Genomic DNA, 22,048 nt, shown 5'->3' on the forward strand with positions numbered 1-22,048 from the left:
TCAACACACAAATTTGCTTGGGATTTCTAGGACAATCCAAGTGAGGAAAGTGGTTTCTGATCGTGGGTCTGATTAGACAATCAAAGTTGAAGATTCATTCGTAGAGAATTACAAGAAGAGCTATCTTCGCTTAAAACTGAAATAATTTGGAGTCGAGCATGATATATTCACGCGTATAATAATCCTAACACCCTACGAATGATTTTAAACATACGACGCCCAAAGATTATTTCAAATGTCGAAATCTAAAATTTTAAACTTTCGATGCGTTTTGGGTTCGTGAAAACGGTGTTCTAACAAGTATGATGATTTTTCCCCCCACAATTTATGGCATTTTATGATAGTTTTTTTAGAATTTTAAATTATGGATATCTGACCATTTTGTGACCACAATATGATATCTCAGACTTATTATTCAAAACTATATATAATCCTTTTAAATATATCATGTACAAATCGATGCAAGTTTGAAATGTTAATCGTAAATTTTTATGAAATATTTCGCTACTCGAAGTACAGCACAAGAATAGTTGTCGCGTAATATACGTTCGGAATTATATTTTCAGGAAATGATTTAAAAATCTTGTCTTAAAAGTTTCATATAATAATTTGATTTTATGTTGATTTTTCTGGTGTTATTCTTCTTTCCTCTCATTTCGGATCTTTCCTTTCCCAAATCAGAACACGCAAAATTGTTTCCCTACTCTCGCTCTCAATCTGTTTCTCTATGATTTGAACCATTGTTTCTTGATATAGCACCAGATCCATATGGCTTAGTTATTTTCTTGGCAAGATTTTTCAGTTTGTTTTCTTGATTTATTGGCTTCCCATTTAAGGTATCTCCTGTTTTCCTCTGAAACTTGCTTTTATTTTGTGATTTCATGTCAATCTGTTCTGTATAATAAATATGTATGATCGTTATTGGGCAATGGTTATGTTTGATTTTGTAATTTGAATTTAGTTGTATTTTATCTTTTTTGTATTTTGTGTTCTTGTTTCAGGGTGCAGATTTTTTGCCATACTGTTTGCATTGGAATTTTGTGGAACAATGAAAGGGATATGAAGTAAAAGAAGATAATTGGGGAGTAAGGTGTTGGTGTGCCAGACTGTGGTTGTCTGGTTCCGTTGGTTTTGTGTTTCGGTTTCTCATCTAGGTGAAAGTGTTCAATAATGTTTAATAAAATAATGAAAAGAGGGCAAAGAAAGCCCTCGAAATCATTGGAAGCAATTGAGGCTCCGTTACCAACTGCATCACACCCCAATGTGATTGTTAATCATGCATCCCGGACGGCAGCTACCACGGCGCAGCCTGCGAGTCTTGCCGCTGTTCCACAGAACACTGGGGTGGTTGAGGTCTTGCCGATGTTGAAGGATGTCCCACTAGCCGAGCGACATGTGATATTCATACGAAAAGCTCAAGTCTGTTGTGTTTTCTTTGATTTTTCCGATACGATGAAATCTGCACGTGAGAAGGAGATTAAGAGGCAAACCCTTTCGGAGCTTGTTGACTTAGTGCAGTCAGGGTCATGTAAAATGAATGAGATAATGCAGGAGGAGTTGGTCAAGATGATATCTTTGAATATTTTCCGGAGCTTGCCACCCGCATCACATGAGAATACTGGATCAGAGGGTGGAGATCCGGAGGAGGATGAGATGTACATGGACCCTACCTGGCCTCACTTGCAACTTGTTTATGAGTTACTTTTACGATACATTGTATCATCTGATACGGACACTAAAGTTGCCAAGAGGTATCTTGATCACTCATTTGTTTTAAAATTGCTTGATTTGTTTGATTCTGAGGACCTGAGGGAGCGCGAGTATTTGAAGACTATTCTTCACCGGATATATGGGAAATTCATGGTTCATAGACCCTTTATAAGGAATGCAATAAACAACATCTTTTATAGGTTTATATTTGAGACAGAGAGGTTCAGTGGAATTGGTGAGTTATTGGAGATTCTTGGAAGTATAATAAATGGTTTTGCATTGCCAATGAAAGAAGAACATAAGTTGTTTCTTATACGTGCACTTATTCCTTTGCACAAGCCAAAATGCGTTTCAACATACCATCAGCATTTGTCCTATTGTGTAACACAATTTGTTGAGAAAGACTACAGATTGGCCAATACTGTCATTAAGGGATTGTTGAAGTATTGGCCAGTCACAAGTTGTGGAAAGGAGGTTCTCTTCCTTGGAGAACTAGAAGAGATTTTGGAGGTCACACAACCTGCGGAGTTCCAACGTTGTATGGTTCCTCTGTTTAGGCAAATTGGCCGTAGCCTCCGCAGTTCGCATTTCCAGGTGTGAGAAATTTGTTCTTTGTTACATTTCAGAATGTTATAGTGTATTTGTTTCATTAAGCACAAATAACTTCGCCATGCTTGTCTGACAGGAGTAGTGCTCTTTCTGGATACATGAGTTTTATGAAAAATTTCCTCTTCAGATTTTCAGAAAATTTGACTCATGCTATTGTTATGTATTATTGGATACAAAACTCGATAAACAACAAGTACTGGCTATATGATAAATTTTAGACAATATGAATGAATTCCTATTGACTTTAGAGAAGCTAAATTTATTGTATCTGTTAAGAATTTGGTATAATTATCCTTTTTCTTTGTTTTTGGAGTTATACATGTATTAGCTAAATTGGTGTTGGAGAATCATTCTTGCCAAGCAATATGAAACATTATAGTCATTTTGCATGAACATATTTAGTCATGCTTAACTCATGCCTTAGTTTTCGTAGTTTAGGAAAGGAAAACATGTAAAGGCCTAGAAATCCTTACTTGAAAATTTGCGGAAAAATTAAAAATTTTCTTTTCAAACTAAATGAAATATTCAGTTCATAAGATAAACTGTTAAATAATGTATTATGTTTAAAAATAGCAGAGGAAAAAATTAATGTTGTAAAAATAACTGTAAAAATTTTAACCAACGGTAGATAAAAATGTTAGAGCGATAACAATAATAAATGCTGAAAAGTGATGTCCTCGTGTCCCACTACTGCGGACTCGAGCTGGCTCACTGATCCCCGCCCTCGGTCCCGGCATCATCAGTACCTACAACAATCAAGTCTAGTGAGTCTAAAAACTCAGCATGCATATATCGTAAATAACAAGTAAATAATTAATAAAGTCGCATGCAAGTGAAAAATTTCCTGTAATGAGGTGTAACGTAAAATATCCTTTCAATGGTAATTATAGTACGTGCATAACTGAACTGAAAATATCATGGTGAAAATGTTTGCTCCTTGGAGCCCTGTAATGAAATAACTTGTAACAATTTTCTGGTGAGATTATGGTCTACGCAAGTGGTCCCTGAACTGAACTGAACTGACCGGTAACTGGCGACCGGGCCGGTAACTGGCGACCGGACTTAAGCATGATAGTAAAGTGACCACAAGCAATATCGCATTAATCTTAAAATGAATATTTGCACGTCATATAATTAACTAACATAATTAAATATGAACAATTTCGATCTTCTTGCAATAAAATCATGTACTTGCGATATTTAAAAATATCTATATGGCTTGATTGAAGAGTGAAAGAAGATATAAACATGCCTTGGTTTGTTTTGACAGAAAACAAACGAAATAACGACGCGGCGCGGCGGAGACGGAGTGCTCTTCACGTTCTTACTTTTATCTCTTAATTCCTTTAAACCAAGCATGCACCATAATTATTATAATGGCATAAAAATCGTAAACGTGATGCATGAACATTTAAAATATTATGATTTGTGCTCAGGGCGCTGTTAAGACTAAAATCTCACCCCGTGTGCAAAATGACTATTTTGCCCCCGAAAACTCAAAAATTTTCGTTTCACCCATGGACCTCTAAAATTGACCCGAAACTTACCAAACTCCTTAAAATGTCCCAAAACATTTTTAAAAGTATTCCTAGACGTAAACTCGAGCCAAAATCACAACTTAATCGATTCGTTTTAAAACTTGGACCGGGGTCCCGATTTTAACCCGAATGGACTCGAAATTCAATAAAAATTTTTCCCAACTTTTTACCACACTTTAAAAACACTTAAAAGTTCTAAAACCCAACAATTAAGGCCCCTAACTCACGAAAATCAGTCTCTTATATCTGCTGGAAAGTTGCTGGAAAGTTTCAACTTCCCTACCTCCACCAACTCTAGTGTCCCACTTCCCATTAATGCACTCTAGCCTACACCCAATCATTACAGCCCCGTATCAGTCCTCCTTAGACCCTCCTAGGACGTCCTTGATTCCACTGAACCCACGCAAACTAGTCCCCTACACGCTGGAGGTTTCCAGCTTCTCGCTAAACCTCACAAATTACCCGGCCATGAACCCTTCCTCGATGCAGCTCCCTCACATGGCCCTCGAGTTCAGACCAGCGGGGTTCAAGCCCTCCCAGATCGTGACTCAGACTCATCAGAGACCAGTCCACGACCTGGAGATGCCCTCACCCCGTCAGTTGCACCTTTGGTCCGAGCCCCATCCCAAAACGAGACCCTATACGCTCAACTCCTTGGCTCTTCATGCTACCGCAAGCTGCCTTAAACTCTAACCCCAGAACATCGTCTCCTCACCTTGCTCAGCCCCTAAACGACCAGCACTCGCAGCCCTTGCACAACAAATCAGAAAATGTGAGTGGTGCTCGTGGAGATGCATGGAACAAGGCAAAACCAATAAATCATCATGTACAGTTGCTGGATCGAGAATTTCATGAATGGACAAGCATATAACAACATATATATATATCGTGTATGATGCATAAAGGATGATACAATGCGTGCCTTGATGATTGATGAACCACACAAGAGGAGGGAGACATCGGGAGAGCTTCTAATGCAAAGAATGGAGTGGCCGATGGTTTGTTTTGAGCTGCTGTTGAGAAAACCGAGAAGAAAATGCAGCTGAGGGAGATGTCGGCTAAGAGGAAGTGATTAGGGTTAGGTTAAGATGAGTTTAGGTTTAATTAGTATTATTTAAATAATTAACAATTAGGTTAATGGGTCCTTATTTTAAATTAAAAGGAATTAAAAGAGTTTAAGCCCAATAAACTTAAAAATAGGTCCATTAAATCCCAACACACTCCTAAAAAAACATTTTGTGTTAGAAAGTTTTTGAAAATATTAGCCGAACCTTTAAAAAGTCATCCGATTCGATAGAATTTGCGTACCGTAAAAATATAAAAATCTTGCGGGTAAAAATACCCAAGAATACTCATTTTTGAAAAATACGATTAAAACACCTTATTTTAATTTATAAAAAAATAAATCGTGAAATAAAATAAATTTTTTGAAAATTCTCCGGTCTCCGTTCCTCGATTGAGCGCGAAATGCATCTAGAAATCCTAATGGCTGAACTTTTAAAATTTCATGAATTAAATCCTATCATGCAATAATAATGTATAAAATGCACAAAAATAATTAAACACAATTTAATAAAATAAACATGCATTTAATGCTTTAAAAAAAATTTAATTAAAATGCCAAGGAAATTCAATAACTTGCATGTATGCCAACTTTTTAAATTATATTTACTAACATGCTACATTACAACTTCTTAAATAAGTCTTTATTAACTTATCTCAATACTTCATCTCCAGTCCGGCCTCACTTATTTAACTGAAAAAGTGACAATTAAACTACTACGTAAAATAAATAAATTTAAGGAAAAGAATTTTAATACTCATGCAATAAAATCATTTTAATTTAAATACTAGAAATTATGCATGGCTTATACGTAGTCTACGTTACGGGTTCTACAAAACAAGTTTTGATGCGCATTTCTTTTGATTTAGGCCAAAACGAGAATAAACCTGGGTTTTAAATTCATCTCAAATACTGTATGTCAGCAGAATCTCATAATGTTATTAATATCATGGACTGAAATCACTGCTTTCTGCTTACCCTATTCTGCGCTAGGATGTCACCAAAAGTGTTTACGCATCAGTAAGAATGAAACAAAATTAGTTGGATTCTTCATGGATGTCTACAAATCCTTACATTAAAAATGCATTATCAGAAATCTTTCAATAATAATCGATTTGTTTCCCCCTTATAATTGAGCAACTCTTTGTAGTTTCTTAAATATTTCTTATTATTTAAACCTCTGGTATGATATGTTCACCTATGTGACTTGATTCTCTTCTATTCTGCCCACCTTCCTCTTTCTTTGAATGCCTCCTTACTACGATGGACAGCTATGTACAGTGACACTTGTTCTGAGTTATTTTTTTCTCCACATAACTCTCATTTGAATATTCGACAGTTAAGTTTTAAATATTTAGATGGCTGTTTACTTCTATCTTTTGAAAGCTTAGGTCTTGTCTGGAGGTCACTCAAGTTTAGGCGGATGGATTGAAAGTCGCTTTGAGCTGTGAGCATCATGTTCCTTGATTTACGGTCTTCACCTTCAATAATTATCTCGTCACTGTTATATGGACTTAAAATGTGGTTATTTTTGTAGGACAGTAGAATCATCAAAACTTGGGTTACTTGAGACTAGTTCTAAAGGTGTCTTGATTTTTGATTAGTTTGGCAAGCGGCAGATGAACACCTGAGATTAAAATTTTCCCTGTTTAAAAATTTTAAAAAATCAATTAATGTTTTGTAGCGTCCTTACCCGTGCCACTACTAAACAGACTAATAAGCATGCAAAATTAAAACTTAATAACAACAATTAAATAGCGGAAATCAAATAACTTAATCATCTTACAACCCAAACGAAGCAGTTTTAATCATTAATACAACCATATCGAAAACAGAATCATGCACGAGAATACGATTAACCAAATAAATCCTCCACTGGATCACTACCGAAAATCCAACTGCTCTAGCCGCTGCCCTGGTCGTCTGAACCGTCCAACCTGAAACCTGCCCCGTGGAATGGGGTGCCCAAGATGAAAAAAAAAGAGTGAGTGACAATCGCACAATACGAAAATGTACGAGTATATAAACTGATATGATGCATGTGTAATGCAATATGCTCGGATATCAAGGATCAAGTCAAGAATCTCATGCTCATTCTAGAGGCGCCTGAGTGTATAGTCTCTGATATGTCCTAGACATGTTTTGGCTCCCATACTCATCATTAAGACGTGGACCTACAATGTCCAGGTCATCAGAGCCCGCCGGTCCCGTCGAACACTGTAGCTCTCGATGTCTCATCTTCCATAATACAGAATAGGGCTAAGCGGCTACAACAAACGAGGTATATCTCAAAAGATATCAGGCTCAAAATGATATGTCATGCATGATATGCCAAAGTAGTAAAACATGTATCATGCAACAGATAAGTATTCAGCATATAAGTGTGTATGCTACGCTTGGATATCTCAGTCATTACATCATGTACCTCACTAAAACAATCTGACAGAAAGCTTTGAATCTAGACATTACCAACATAATGAAATCACTATCAAACTAGATCTTGAATTATCAAATATGCTCCAAAGTTCTTTTTAATGATCCTTAAACCACTATTTAAGGATTTAGGATTATACCTGCGTCTATCGTCAGTCCGCTGATGATGTTTTGATCCCAGTTCACCGACCCTTGCTCGAGTCGACACTAGCTCCGAAACTTCCTGACACCAAAGTGCCCTAGAAACTGGCTAGAAAACATAAGGTATATAGCTAGAACTCTCTCTGACGAAAGCGGTGTAGGAAACAAAGAAAATCAGCTTCCATTTATAGGCTGCATTTGGACTAGTTCATAAAATCCGAATCATTCTTATCTGCCACGTGTCAGAATCTCATTTGTCTAGTTGGATTTCCCGAGATAATGTAAAGTGAAGAAAATTTTGTTGTCCATTTTAAATTCGGTAGATCCCAATATATTGATCCCGAATTATCAATTCCTTAATAATACTTAATTAACAACCTTTTAATCATCTTTTAATTAATAGCTCATTCAAAATAAAGATTTAGGTCATTACATGCTTTGTGAAGATTGTAGCCAAAATGAAACCCTTCTTAAGTTGAACTCAACTGGTGCATTTCAAGAGCCTCGACATTAATGAAATTGCAAACAACATCGAAAAAGTTGGCTCATTAAGCTAAGGAATCCAGTTACAATGAAAGCATCTCAAGGTCAGCTATGATTTAAGCATCTTAAATAATGAAACAACCCGGCTCCAGCTAGTTCTTACAATGTCGACTAAGCTAAATGATTTCCTGGCTGAACTACATATGGCATGGCTTTTTTGTGTCTCATTTACACCTGTTTGTTGCTATATGTCAAGTTACCAGTATGTTATTTGAAAATGATGACATGTATGATTATGCTGCATGATTATTCCTAAACATGGTGTAACATTGAACATTTACCGCTTTACAAAAAGCTACAACAGATGGTGGTAATTGTGCAACTCAACCCAAACATCACATGACGATCACTCTCCTAACATGGGGCGATTATTGTACTCCTTTAGTCTTCATCTAACTAATTATATTCCTTGCAATCCATGTGAATTGAACATATGCCTTTGGCTCTTACACCAAATATAGGATCGAGCGCTTGTCGCTTAACCAACAGTTATAGCCAATGTTGTCAGTGTGAATCAAATATTTCAAATGGTACAACAAACCAAATATCACATGTTGAGCAGTCCTAGCATAGCAATTATTGCACTTCAATCCACTTGAGAGCGACCATATCATGACTGAATGGTTGAGGACTGTATTAGAACGACTAAAAATTTAGAAAAATTAGAAATCGAGAAAAAACTAATATAAATATTTAACTTGAATATTTGTTAATATTTATGATCAAATCACAAATCTTTCTCTTAATGATACATATGTGGAATCTTTGCTTAAACAGTTGATGAAGAACATAATGATGATAAACTTCATAAATTAAGACAGCTAAATTGTGTTGATTTTATATGTTGTTTGGCTATATGGTGTGGGTTATTTGATATCGATGGTTTAAAATATTTGACTTGCAGCTTTACCAACAACTATAATTTTGGTAAAATGGAAAACATTCAGTCTTAAAAGGTAGAACAATCAAAACGTGGCGCACGAGTTATTGTACGGTTTAAAATATTTGAGTTGCACCATTGTTACCAGCTCTAGCTTTTGGTAAAGCAGCAAGCGATCGGTCTTACATACTCAATTGAGTGATATCACCTTGTATTATGGTGCATTTTTCATTTTACTCATCCATGCACATATAGTCATTTGGTTATGGCGTTGGTATGTCTTCTTATGTTTGTCAAATGCAAGCTTTTGTGTTCTTGTTTGTGCTTTTCAACGCTTGTTTCTCCGTGAACTTGGCTCTTACAGATGCATTTCCGCCATCGTGATAATCTATTGCTTCTCAAATTCTCCTTGTTTGTCTACAGGTAGCAGAACGGGCTCTATTCTGGTGGAATAACGAGCATATAGTTGGCTTGATTGCAGATAATCGACATGCTATTTTACCAATCATATTTGATGCATTAGAACATAATATACATAGCCATTGGAACCAGGCAATAAATGGGCTGAGCTACAATGTCCGAAGAATGTTCCTGGAAATGGACACCGAGCTGTTTGAAGTGTGTCTGAGGCGGCATGAGGAAAAGGAAGCTATGGCTGGAGGATTGGAAGTGCAACACTTGCTAACTTGGAAGAGACTAGAAGAAGTAGCTGATCAAGCTAATGGTTGAGAAAACAGGGTCTTTTCTATTGATCAGTATGCGGATTTTGAATCCTACAATGACAGAACTCCTTGAGTTGGCAAATCTCTGTAGACTAGAACCAAATGGTTCAAAAGAAAGATATGAAGAATTTCTACATCTTCTTGCCTGGCTGTTTCATCGTCACTCAAATGGGTATCAAATGGTACAAAAAAAACCAAGCGAGTGGAAGTGAGAATCATTCAATAAATGGGAGGTACGAATTCTACAAAATTGTTTTTTACACATATTCATTCTTTGATAGTTATATTTTTCATTATCCAACTATTGATAACGGTTCTGCAATCAATGACTATCAGTGGTTCGAGATTCTCCATTGCTTTCTTTGTCATTGACACTTGATACGACGATCATGAATGGTCAAGAGCTTTGTATTTATTATTTCAATTCATTCCCTTTAATTCGTTTATAGAATTTTATGGATATATTATAAAAGCTCGACTGTCGAGGCACATTTGTTAGAGTAGGTGTCCGTCAAGTCAACTTGTGGTTCCGGTTTTATTGACTCTGATGTAAAAACAATATTTATTTTAATAATATTTTACGATTTTATTCGATTATGGTATTATACTTTATCTGTATACCCATGCAAGTTACATAGATAATGTAGAGGCCTCTAAACTCGTGCTTGAAAATTTGCAGAAAAATTTAAAAATTTTCTTTTTCAATAATTAAAATGCCTCTTTCATAAATAAATGGATAAAAAATAAAGTTTGATGTTCAAAATAGCAGCGGAAATAAATGTTTGTTTGCAAAATAATAATTTAAAATAATCAAAAAACGAGAAAAATGTTTCAGCCTAAAAATAGTAAATGCTAAAAAAATGAGGTCCTCGGGTTTCACTACTGTTGACCCAAGCTAGCTCACTGGTCCCCGCCCTCGGTTCCGACATCATCAGTACCTACAACAATCAAGTCTAGCGAGTTTAAAGACTCAACATGCATATATCGTAAATAACGAGTAATAATAATAAAACCGCATGCAAAGTGAAAATATCATGTCATGAGTAAATGTAATACGTGCATAACTGAACTACAAATCGCATCATGAATAATTAATATTACGTGCATAACTGAACTGAACTGAATGTAGTAAGTGAAATGTTTGCTCCGTAGAGCCCTGTCATAAAATAACGTGTAATAATTTTCTATTGAGATTACGGTATACACATGTGGCCCTTGAACTGAACTGAACTGGAATGACCGGTAACTGACGACCGGGACCGGTAACTGACGACCGGGTGAAATACTAATCGTCTGATCAGATTAATGCCACAGTATACTGGGTGGTACATAACTGAACTGACCGGTAACTGACGACCGGGTGAAGTAATAATCTCATGATAGTACAATGGCAACAAGCAATATCAGATACTCTCAAAAATGAATATTTTACTTTTTTGCACATAATATAATTAAATACAAAAATTAAATATCCTGTATAAATTTTACCATAAGGGTTGGACCGTTCCCAGGCTCGCTGCGACCTAATAATGTCATGAAAAATATGCAAATGATTTACTTGACCAAACTATGTAATTGAATCCAAAAACGAGACAATTATGCACAATGACTTAGTATTAAATCATGACTCCGAGCCAACCCGAACCAACGTTTAGTCATAATTAAAATACTCTTAAAAATGATGAAATAATGCTCCTAATTTACAGTACTCGAAATTTAGTGAATGGAGGCCAAAAACGTGAAACGCTCTTTCGAGAGTCACTTTGGCACATTGCACCGTAAATTCTCGTACGACCTCGAAAATGATCTGAATCACAAACGGCCAAAAACATGACCTTTCCAACTCGATGAGGTGTTGTCCAGTCCATGGCCATAGGCTAAAAGCCAACCAATAACCCGAAATACACATCTGAACCGCAGCACAACTTGTTGTCCAGAAATTATAGCAACTGTGTAAGCGTTTCCTTGCGTCGTTTGCGAGGCTAATGGCCATTAAGGCTCAAACCACCGACCATAACCTCTTACCAACGTCCTAAGGAATGGCTTGAACCATGGCTAAGGGCCCTAGGCCAGCCACAAGCCAACCCACACCCGAAACCAACCGAAAAGTCCACCCGAGAGGCACCCTTGCGTGCGTGGGGTATATTGCTTCCTTTGCTGTCCCGTGTCGTTCCAGTGGCCATTTGATTGACCATGGCACGATCTAGACATCAAGAGGTATGGTATGAACCGTGGCTACGGGCCCGGGGCCAACCAAGATTCACACCACACCACAAAAAATCGAACTACACTTGCTATAAAAATGCAGGGCCGAAGGGGAGGGGCTGTTCTTGTTTCTTTTGATTTAAAAACCGATTCCACCATGGACCAAGCCTCAAAAGGGCGACTTGGTCACGTCTTAGACATGATCGGGAAGTGTTCCAACCATGGATATAGGCCCCTAGGGTAGCCAAGATCAAGAACTTTCTCCCTTGACAGCAACCATAAAAATCGAGACTCAAAGGGGCACATTTGGGGTGTTGCTGTCACATGCGAGTTTCCAGCGTGTGTGGGACTGAACGAATGGACCAACATGGTCCTAACATGTCCTAGTACATGTGTAGATGCAGCCTTGGGAGCCTAGGGTCGAGCCAACCACCTGTACTCACAAAAACAACAAGACGGTGAAGCATGAAATCTGCCGAGGAAAAATCTGTGCATTCTTCGAAAATTATTGCTGCCTTGTTTCGGTTTTTATGATTAAAAATCATGCACATATGATGTTTTCAAAATAATACTATGACTTGATTGAGGAGCAATTAAAAACATATACATGCCTTGGTTTGTTTTGAAAGAAAAACAAACGAAACGACGACGCGGAGCGGAGGAGACGGAGTTCTTTTCTTTTCTCACTTTCTCTCTTGTTTTTCCTAGAGCACTCGCGATTTTTTTTTCTTGCTGAAATGCTCAGAATTTTCGAGAATAAAGGGTGAGGGAGAGTGGCTAGGAAATGAAGGGAGTTTACTAATTAAAAGGAGAGTTTAAATGGCAAATCAAATCTTTCTATCCTAGAGTTTGATAGATAAGGAATAAGGTGTGATTTGATTTGATTTAATAGAGGTTGTGGCCGATTTCTTGCTTATCAAATAAGGGTAGAAAAATTGCTTAATTGATAATTATTGAAGATTAAATGGTGAGGGAATATTATGTTAAGAAGAGGATTAAGGAAAGAATCAATGAAAATGAGTAGTCAAACTTTTAAATCCTATTAAGGGTGATGGCCGATTTTCTCATTAAAAGGAAAAGAAATATTGCTAGATAAACATGGTAGAAATATTGCTTAAATATTAATTAGTGGTGAATAAAATTTAGGGAATAATCTAACAAGAAAAGGTGAGGAGAGATGTTAAAGAAATGAGTTGTAAATCAAAATTAAATCTTTTAAAAAAGGGGTGGCCGATTTTATCTAAGTAAATGGGGTGGGAAAATATTTCTTAATTATTGAATTTTAAATCTTTAGTGTTTTATCTACCCATTAAATATTTTTGTGGATTAAGAAATTAATTATGGAGTTATATTATCTTGCACGCATGGCTAAATATTAAAATACATTCAGTAACATGTTAGGGTAATATTTTCTTGATTATATTAGGCTTATATTAATTTATCACAATTGGTTACACATTTTAATTTAGGCTTTTAATTAAATTAGTGGACGTAAAGAATTTATTTACTACTTATCTCAAGTTAATTAAATAAATTCTTAAACTTTTTTTTCATAAAAATAAATTATTATTTATATTAAATAAATTCTAGGAATGTTTTCTAAATATTAAATTTTATCTCTTTACTCCCAACTCCAGTCCGGCCTCACTTATTTAACTGAAAAGATAGTAATTAAACTACTGCCTGAAATAAATAATTTAAAGAAAAAAATTTAAATACTCATGAAATAAAATCATTTTAAATTTAAATACTGGAATTATGCATGGCTTATACGTAGTCTAATTTACGGGTTCTACAATCCTTCCCCCCTTAAAAGAAATTTCGTCCTCGAAATTAAAACTTACCGCACAACTCGGGATAACGACTCCTCATCTCTGGCTCAGACTCCCACGTAGCTTCCTCCTCTGAATGGTTAAGCCACTTGACTTTAACTCGCTTAACCAGCTTGTTCCGAAGCTTCTTCTCCTGTCTGTCTAAGATCTGCACTGGTCTCTCCTCATAATATAGGTTCAGAGTAAGCTGCAATGGCTCAAAGTTCAGGACATGCGAAGGAATTGCCATATACTTCCTTAGCATAGAGACGTGGAACACATTGTGTACTCCGGCCAGATTTGGCGGAAGAGCAACACGATAAGCTAGCGTCCCAACTCTGTCAAGGATCTCAAATGATCCAATGAATCTCGGACTGAGCTTCTCTTTCTTCCCGAATCGCATGACACCCTTCATAGGTCCCACTATCACAAAGACATGGTCGCCCACGGCGAACTCTAAATCTCTCCTCCGCTGGTCCGCATAACTCTTCTGTCGACTCTGAGCAGTCTTCATCCTGTCACGGATCTGGCCTACTACATCGACAGTCTGCTGAATAATCTCCGGACCCAACTCTGCTCTTTCTCTTACCTCATCCCAATGAACAGAAGATCTACACTTATGACCATACAATGATTCATACGGAGCCATTCCTATAGACGACTGAAAGCTGTTGTTATAGGTGAACTCCACTAATGGCAAGTTCGACTCCCAACTCCCGGAGAAATCGATAACACAAGCACGGAGAAGATCCTCCAAAATCTGAATAACTCGCTCTGACTGTCTGTCTGTCTGAGGGTGGAAAGCTGTGCTAAACAACAATTTCATACCCATCGTCGAATGCAAACTCTTCTAAAATGAGGAAGTAAATCTGGGGTCTCTGTCAGATACGATAGAAACTGGAATACCATGAAGTCGGACTATCTCTCGGATATACAACTCTGCATACTGAATCATGATGAAAGTCGTCTTGATACGCAAGAAGTGCGCTGATTTGATAAGACGATCAACAATCACCCAGATAGCATTTGATCCTCTGACCGACTTCGGCAAATCGGTAACAAAATCCATGGTAACATTCTCCCACTTCCACTCGGGAATAGGAAGAGACTTGAGCAAACCTGCTGGCCTCTGATGCTCTGCCTTCACTAACTGACAAGTCAGACACTCGGATACAAAGCGTCTGATATCCTTCTTCATTCCTGGCCACCAGTACAATAACTGCAGGTCTTTGTACATCTTCGTACTCCCTGGATGAATAGAGTACGGCGACATATGGGCCTCTGATAGAATATCTGCTCGGATAGAATCGCTGCTAGGAACCCATATCATGTCCCGGTATCTCACAATACCATCACTAACTGAATACAAGACACTGCCCTTGGCCTCATCTCTCTACTTCCACTTTGCCAACTGCTGATTTGCTGGCTGACCACTGCGAATACGGTCAATGAGAGAAGATTGGATCGTCAAGGTGGATAGACGGGGAACTCTACCTTGAGGATATGCCTCTAGATCAAACCTCTGCATCTCAGACTGAAGAGGTCTCTGAATCGTCAGATGGGCCATTACTGCAACTTTCCTGCTCAATGCATCCGCGACTACATTAGCCTTACCCGGGTGGTAGCTAATGTCATAATCATAATCTTTCACAAGCTCCAACCATCGCCTCTGATGCATATTCAGCTCTTTCTGCGTAAAGAAGTACTTGAGGCTCTTATGGTCGGTAAAGATCTGGCACTTCTCTCCGTACAAATAATGCCTCCAGATCTTCAAAGCAAAAACAACGGCTGCCAACTCTAGATCATGGGTAGGGTAATTCTTCTCATGAGTCTTCAACTGACGAGAAGCATATGCTATCACCTTCCTATGCTGCATCAATACTGCGCCAAGACCGAGCTTCGAAGCATTAGTATACAAGACAAAATCTCCAGGCCCTGATGGCATGGCCAAAACTGGTGCTGAGATAAGAGCTTGCTTCAAAGTATTGAAGCTCTTCTGGCACTCATCGCTCCACACAAATTTCACATTCTTCTTGGTCAATGCTGTGAGTGGAATTGCGATGAAAGAAAATCCCTGAATGAACTTCCGGCAATATCCTGCTAAGCCAAGAAAACTGCGAATCTCAGATGCATTTTGTGGTACAACCCAATCTCTGACTGCTGCAACTTTTGCTGGGTCTACTTCGATACCACTACTAGAAACAATGTGGCCTAAAAACGCCACCTTCTCCAACCAGAATTCGCATTTACTGAACTTTGCGAATAAATTGTGCTTCTGCAAAGTCTGCAACACTGTGGTCAGATGCCTGCCGTGATCCTCTTGATTCTTCGAGTAGACGAGAATGTCGTCTATTAACACTATCACAAACTGATCAAGATACGGCTGAAATACGCGATTCATGAGATCCATGAAGATCGCTGGCGCATTCGTCAAACCGAACGGCATCACGAGGAACTCGTAGTGGCCATAACGAGTCCTGAGAGCAGTCTTAGGAACATCGGCGTCTTTCACCCTCAACTGGTGATAACCGGAACGCAGATCAATCTTGGAGAATACCGAAGCTCCCTGCAACTGGTCAAATAGATCTTCAATCCTCGGAAGTGGGTATTTATTCTTCACTGTAACCCTGTTCAACTCCCGATAATCGATGCAAAGTCTCATAGAGCCATCCTTCTTCTTCACAAACAAAACTGGCGCTCCATGGTGAAAAGCTCGGGCGAATGAACTCCTTGTCAAGAAGTTGCTGAATCTGCTTCTTAAGCTCTGCCATCTCTGTCGGTGCTAGTCGGTACGGTGCTTTTGAGATCGGAACCGTACCTGGCATAAGCTCAATGGAAAACTCCACCTCTCGCTCAGGTGGCATACCAGAGACGTCTTCCGGAAAAACGTCTAGAAAATCTTTGACAACTGGGACATCTGAGGCTGACTGACTGGGTGCCTCGGGGACAGATATAAAAGTTGCTAAAAATGCTCGACACCCTCTATGCATGAGCTTCTTAGCCTGGACATAAGGAATAATGCGCGGTAAGGGAAAGTACCTGTCCGGCTCAAATAAGATTTGTGTCATCCTAGGCGGTCGGACTAGAACAGATCTCCGCTGGTAGTCTATCAACAATCAGTTCCGTAATAGCCAATCCATGCCTAATATGATGTCAAACTCTTGCATCGGCAATGCGATCAGATCCGCATAAACGAGGTTGCCATGAAGCTNCATTGCCGATGCAAGAGTTTGACATCATATTAGGCATGGATTGGCTATTACGGAACTGATTGTTGATAGACTACCAGCGGAGATCTGTTCTAGTCCGACCGCCTAGGATGACACAAATCTTATTTGAGCCGGACAGGTACTTTCCCTTACCGCGCATTATTCCTTATGTCCAGGCTAAGAAGCTCATGCATAGAGGGTGTCGAGCATTTTTAGCAACTTTTATATCTGTCCCCGAGGCACCCAGTCAGTCAGCCTCAGATGTCCCAGTTGTCAAAGATTTTCTAGACGTTTTTCCGGAAGACGTCTCNCTGTAAACAACTTGGCTCTTCAAGGATGACAAGTCTACAAGCTCTCCTTCATTCAAAATTAGGCCCACCACTTGCTAGGTAAATCCCCTCTTAATTTGCACTAGAAAATTAAGAGGATTTTTCAAGGAGAAGAATAATTCTTCCTCAACACTTGTAGAAGAAAAAGAGAGAAAAAACTTGAGAGAATGTCAACCCGAAATTTCGGCCATGCTTGTGTCTAGGAGGGAAGGAGAATGAGTTAATTCCTTGTCTTGGTTGTGAGAAAAGTAAAAAGCAAAAAGTTGTATGCCATGCAATTTTTAATTCAAAAGTATTCTCCAACCTTTCATCTCCCAAGCATGCAAAACCTAAAGGGCTTGTAACATTTACAAAGGGCCCATGGACTTTTAATTTAAATTGTCTCAAACACATTTGAGCCCAATTAATCCTTACTTGATTTTACTCAAGGCCACTAGTTTAATAATTATTTCCAATTGGGCTCTAAAAGGCCCAATGTTATTTAATTAATACAACACTTGAATTAATTTAATTATTTGGACTCTATTAGGTCCATTAGTGTTTAATTAATTCAGCATTTGAATTAATTTAATTTAGTCCATAATAATGTTTATGAAAATCACAATTTTCAAATACATTATTTACTTGGCCAAATTTTAATTTAGGAACACTTTCATAAATTAAAAATTACATTTCTCTTATAGAAGTCTTACTTCTATTTTTCCTTACACTTATAAACTCATTTATAAGCCGTTCAACACATTGACCTATTTTACTTCTCAACGGGATCTAGAAAGCTAGTACTTGTGTGGCCCTCAATAGTTCACTGATACATCTAGCTGTGGGTTCACATCTCCATGTGATTCAGACTAAACATGTCCTTATACGAGCATACCCCAATTGCTCCATTCTTACTTATCAACTCCTTGATAATAAGAACGTCAGAACTCTAGTCTGATAGTACCCAACCAATCATGTTAAACGCCTAGCAGCATCGCTTACATGATTCCCTAGGTATCAAATGATAGTGCCTGCAAGAACAATTCTATTATGGTTAGCGTACAGTACGGTCCTTTCATCTCATATATCCCGACCGATTCGACAACCATTGGTTTATCGAGAGTTGTCAATGAATCGATATTATGTGTCATGTCGTAGTTGTATCGATGGTGTAATCTATGAAACCCCTTCCATAATTACCACCATACTCTGATCAGAGATTTCAAACTACATATACATGAAAAACACATAGGATATCCATACCCGTAGGTAAGCGGTGAATCCCCGACTACAATGCATCGACTCCTATATGTTTCGACAGAACACCCAACCTTGCCACCTGATGACCCCATGAGAGTCGGTAAACAAGTCAAAGTGTAATGCTAGCACATAGAGTCTCAATGTTGTCCCGAGTCATAAGGACTAATGGTGTACAACCATAAACTAGGACGTTTCCACTCGATAAGTGAGAACCACTTGAAAAGTCCTTTACGGAGGGTTTTTCAGTGCACTCTACCAGGAGCACCTATCTGCATGCTCGGACATCACAATGTCCCATACCAATGAAACATGGTACTGAGAATGCAGATACTAGTCTCAAACTCGAGCGGCCTATATCCTTCTTAGTGGCGGCTGAATCGACTAGGAATCGTGTAGAATATATAGTATTACAAATATGAGTTTCATGATACTCATCATATGAGCATCTCATATTTTTTCTACTATTTGTATATTCAAGGGCTTTATCTATGCAACTAACATGTTTATACAGATAAAGAAGTACCAAAATAATAATTTCAAATATTATTAAAATAAAGATCGTTTATACATAGAGTTTCATTGTGAACACTCGACCAACACTTGGCTCGATGTGCACCTACTCTAACACCTATCGCAATTCTAGGTTCAAAATCTCAACCCAAAACATTAAATTCAAAATATAAATTTAAAGCTTAAAAGTACCTGTCATAAGCATGGTATCGGGGTTCGTCTCCGCTGAATGGAGAGCAAATACCCTGCCTTGGGTAGGCAGGTTCCATTGAGGGCACTACAGTAGCACGTGGTCTGGGCTACCGCACTTGTAACACTTCCCAGATCCGTACATACATACTCCAGGATGGCGGCGTGAGCATTTAGGACATATCGGATGCTCCACAGGCTTAAGGACTGCGCGTCCTCGCTGCTGCTGCTGGCCCCTGTTCCTGGGTGGGCCCTGGAAAGGCCTCTTATTCTGCTGCTGATGCTACTGAGGAGGAGGGCGGTGCGGTACCTGGACTGGGCGCTTGCCCTGACGATCTCTCTCGATATCCCGCTGATCCTGCTCTGCGACTAGAGCTCTGGAGACAACGACCTCATAAGTAGTAGGGTCAGATACCCTAACATCACGGCGCAAGATCGGCCGTAGACCCACCAAGAAATGCATCAACTTGGCTTTAGCATCATTCGCGATCAGGGGCACAAAATGACAACCCCTCTCAAACTTAAGGATGAACTCCGTAACAGTCAAATCTCCTTGCCTCAGACTCATGAATTCCGTGGTCAACCTGGTGCGCACTTCCTCAGTAAAATATTTGGAGTAAAATACCTCCGTGAAATGCGCCCAACTCAGTGTAGCCAAGTTCAGGGCTACTGATGCTCCTTCCCACCATAAGCGGGCATCTCCTCTGAATAAGTAGGTGGCACAACGAACTCTGTCTGCATCTCCAAGCTCCATAAACTCGAAGATAACCTCGAGGGACTTGATCCAGCCCTCGGTAATCACGGGGTCCGTCGTCCCTGAAAACTCTTTAGGACGCATCTTCATGAATCTCTCGCAGAGAGCCTCAGGCCCTGTCGGCCTGGTCACCACAACATTGTTCCCCGCAAACTGTGCGAAGAACTGAGTCATCCCAGCTAGCATCTGGGCATTCATATCTGGTGGAGGGGGTGGAGGTTCGTGCCTCTCTTGCCTCTGATCCTCACCGTCCTCATGACGGTGCTCAGTATCTCTAGTGCGCTAGAGAATGCGTCTAGGAGGCATACTGTTCCATATATAACCCATACGTAACCAACATGCATAATTCCATAATTTATTTAAATGTAAATAAATACTGAACAATTAAAATCTGAACGTAAAAATACTTCAAGAGAACATGCAGTTAAAATAATTCCGGCTTTAAATAAAATGCATGAATGTAAAACTTACAGACCGAAGACGTGACTTCGTGAGCTTCTCGAGTCAGTAGTAGTGCAACCCTTTACAAGAACATAGGCTCTGATACTGCTACTACTTAAATTATAATTCACCCAAGTGTAGGTTGTCTGCAAGTAATATATTTCGTAAGTACGAGATCGATCCACAGAGATTCTTGGTTTATGCAATATTGTTTAACTAAATGTAAAACAAAGGAAACCACCATAAATAATGGTTCCAAGAAAATTAAATATTTAAACACACACCTAATATAATATAGTTGCCACCATAGAAAATACCGAATTCACCGATATTTTATATATGGTAACTATGATTATATATATAACTATATAAATATATAACTGCATAAAATAAATGTTAAATTAAATCATTATATTTCATTTAGAACAACCGGCAGAGCCACGCTATTGCCTAAATGAAATATATGATTTAATAAGTTAGTTGCGGGAAAGTAAAAGTTAGATGCGGAAAATAAAAGTTAGTTGCGATAAAGTAAAAGTTAGATGAGGAAAGTAAAAGTTAATTGTAATTTTCTTAATTTAGATGCATCATCTAAATTAATATTAAATGCTTTAATTGCCCAATAAGTTTTATGTTCAAGTTCAACCGGTAAATGACAATGCTTATCAAAAACTAACCTATATGGTGACATCCCTAATGATGTCTTAAATGCAGTTCTATATGCCCATAATGCATCAGTTAATCTTAAAGACCAATCTTTTCGATTTGGATTAACTGTTTTTTCTGAAATTTGTTTTATTTCTCTATTTGCAAGTTCAACTTGACCATTACTTTGAGGATGATATGGGGTAGAAACTTTATGTGTAATGCCATATTTTCTTAACAAAGAAGAAAATGATTTATTTATAAAATGACTTCTCCCATCACTAATTATTGCTCTAGGTATTCCAAATCGACTAAAAATATTTTTTTTAAAAAATTTTATGACAACTTTATAATCATTAGTTCTACATGCAATTGCTTCAATCAATTTTGAAATATAATCAATAGCGACTAAAATGTACGTATATCCAAAAGATAATGGAAATGGACCCATAAAATCTATCCCCAAACTATCGAATATTTAAATAATTATGATTGGATTTAAAGGCATCATGTTTCGTTTTGAAATTGATCCCATCTTCTGACAGTTTTCACAAGATTTGCAAAATAAATGCATATCTTTGAATAAAGAGGGCCAATAAAATCCACATTGTAATATTTTTGCAGCTGTTTTATTGGATGAAAAATGACCTCCACATGCTTCATAATGAAAAAATTTAATAACATTACTTACTTCATTGTCAGGTATGCATCGTCGAAAAATTTGGTCATGACAATACTTAAACAAGTAAGGATCATCCCAATAAAATTTTTTAACTTCTATCAAGAATTTATTCTTATCCTGTGAATTCCAATGAGAAGGCATTTTATTTGTCACAATAAAATTTACAATGTTAGCAAACCAGGGCATAATAGTAGCATAAAACAACTGATCATCAGGAAAATTTTCATTTATTGGTATTTCATTATGAGATGATTCAGTCATTATTCTAGATAAATGATCGGCTACGACATTTTCTTTTCCTTTTTTATCTTTAATTATAATATCAAATTCTTCTAACAATAAAATCCACCGTATTAATCTTGGCTTAGCATCTTGTTTATTTGATAAATATTTTA

At 37.9% G+C, this 22,048-nt stretch overlaps 1 protein-coding gene across 4 annotated transcripts; it reads left to right on the plus strand.

Moving 5' to 3' along the window:
- Positions 1 to 470: 470 nt before the first annotated feature.
- On the plus strand, positions 471 to 10,188 carry LOC140976635 (serine/threonine protein phosphatase 2A 57 kDa regulatory subunit B' beta isoform-like). 4 transcript variants are annotated; one of them, XM_073440879.1, is made up of 4 exons: positions 471 to 836; positions 1,002 to 2,304; positions 6,312 to 6,367; positions 9,341 to 9,471. In XM_073440879.1, the coding sequence occupies exons 2-4, from the start codon at positions 1,171 to 1,173 to the stop codon at positions 9,342 to 9,344; spliced, it is 1,194 nt and encodes a 397-aa protein (XP_073296980.1). In that variant the 5' UTR covers positions 471 to 836; positions 1,002 to 1,170; the 3' UTR covers positions 9,345 to 9,471. The 4 variants fall into 4 exon arrangements, 3 of the variants coding, with proteins under 3 accessions (XP_073296980.1, XP_073296977.1, XP_073296978.1); XR_012175251.1 differs by lacking the exon at positions 6,312 to 6,367 and adding an exon at positions 9,976 to 10,188 and having other exon boundaries at positions 475 to 836; positions 9,341 to 9,872; XM_073440876.1 differs by lacking the exon at positions 6,312 to 6,367 and having other exon boundaries at positions 475 to 836; positions 9,341 to 10,177.
- Positions 10,189 to 22,048: the final 11,860 nt, after the last annotated feature.

Source organism: Primulina huaijiensis, chromosome 5, assembly GCF_012295235.1.
Source record: "Primulina huaijiensis isolate GDHJ02 chromosome 5, ASM1229523v2, whole genome shotgun sequence".
NCBI classification, from domain to species: domain Eukaryota; kingdom Viridiplantae; phylum Streptophyta; class Magnoliopsida; order Lamiales; family Gesneriaceae; genus Primulina; species Primulina huaijiensis.

Coding starts and splice junctions, on each gene's coding strand:
- LOC140976635 (XM_073440876.1), top strand. CDS start 1,171: ATGTTTAATAAAATAATGAAAAGAGGGCAAAGAAAGCCCTCGAAATCA. Junction 2,305..9,340: donor TCCGCAGTTCGCATTTCCAG/GTGTGAGAAATT, acceptor GTTTGTCTACAG/GTAGCAGAACGGGCTCTATT.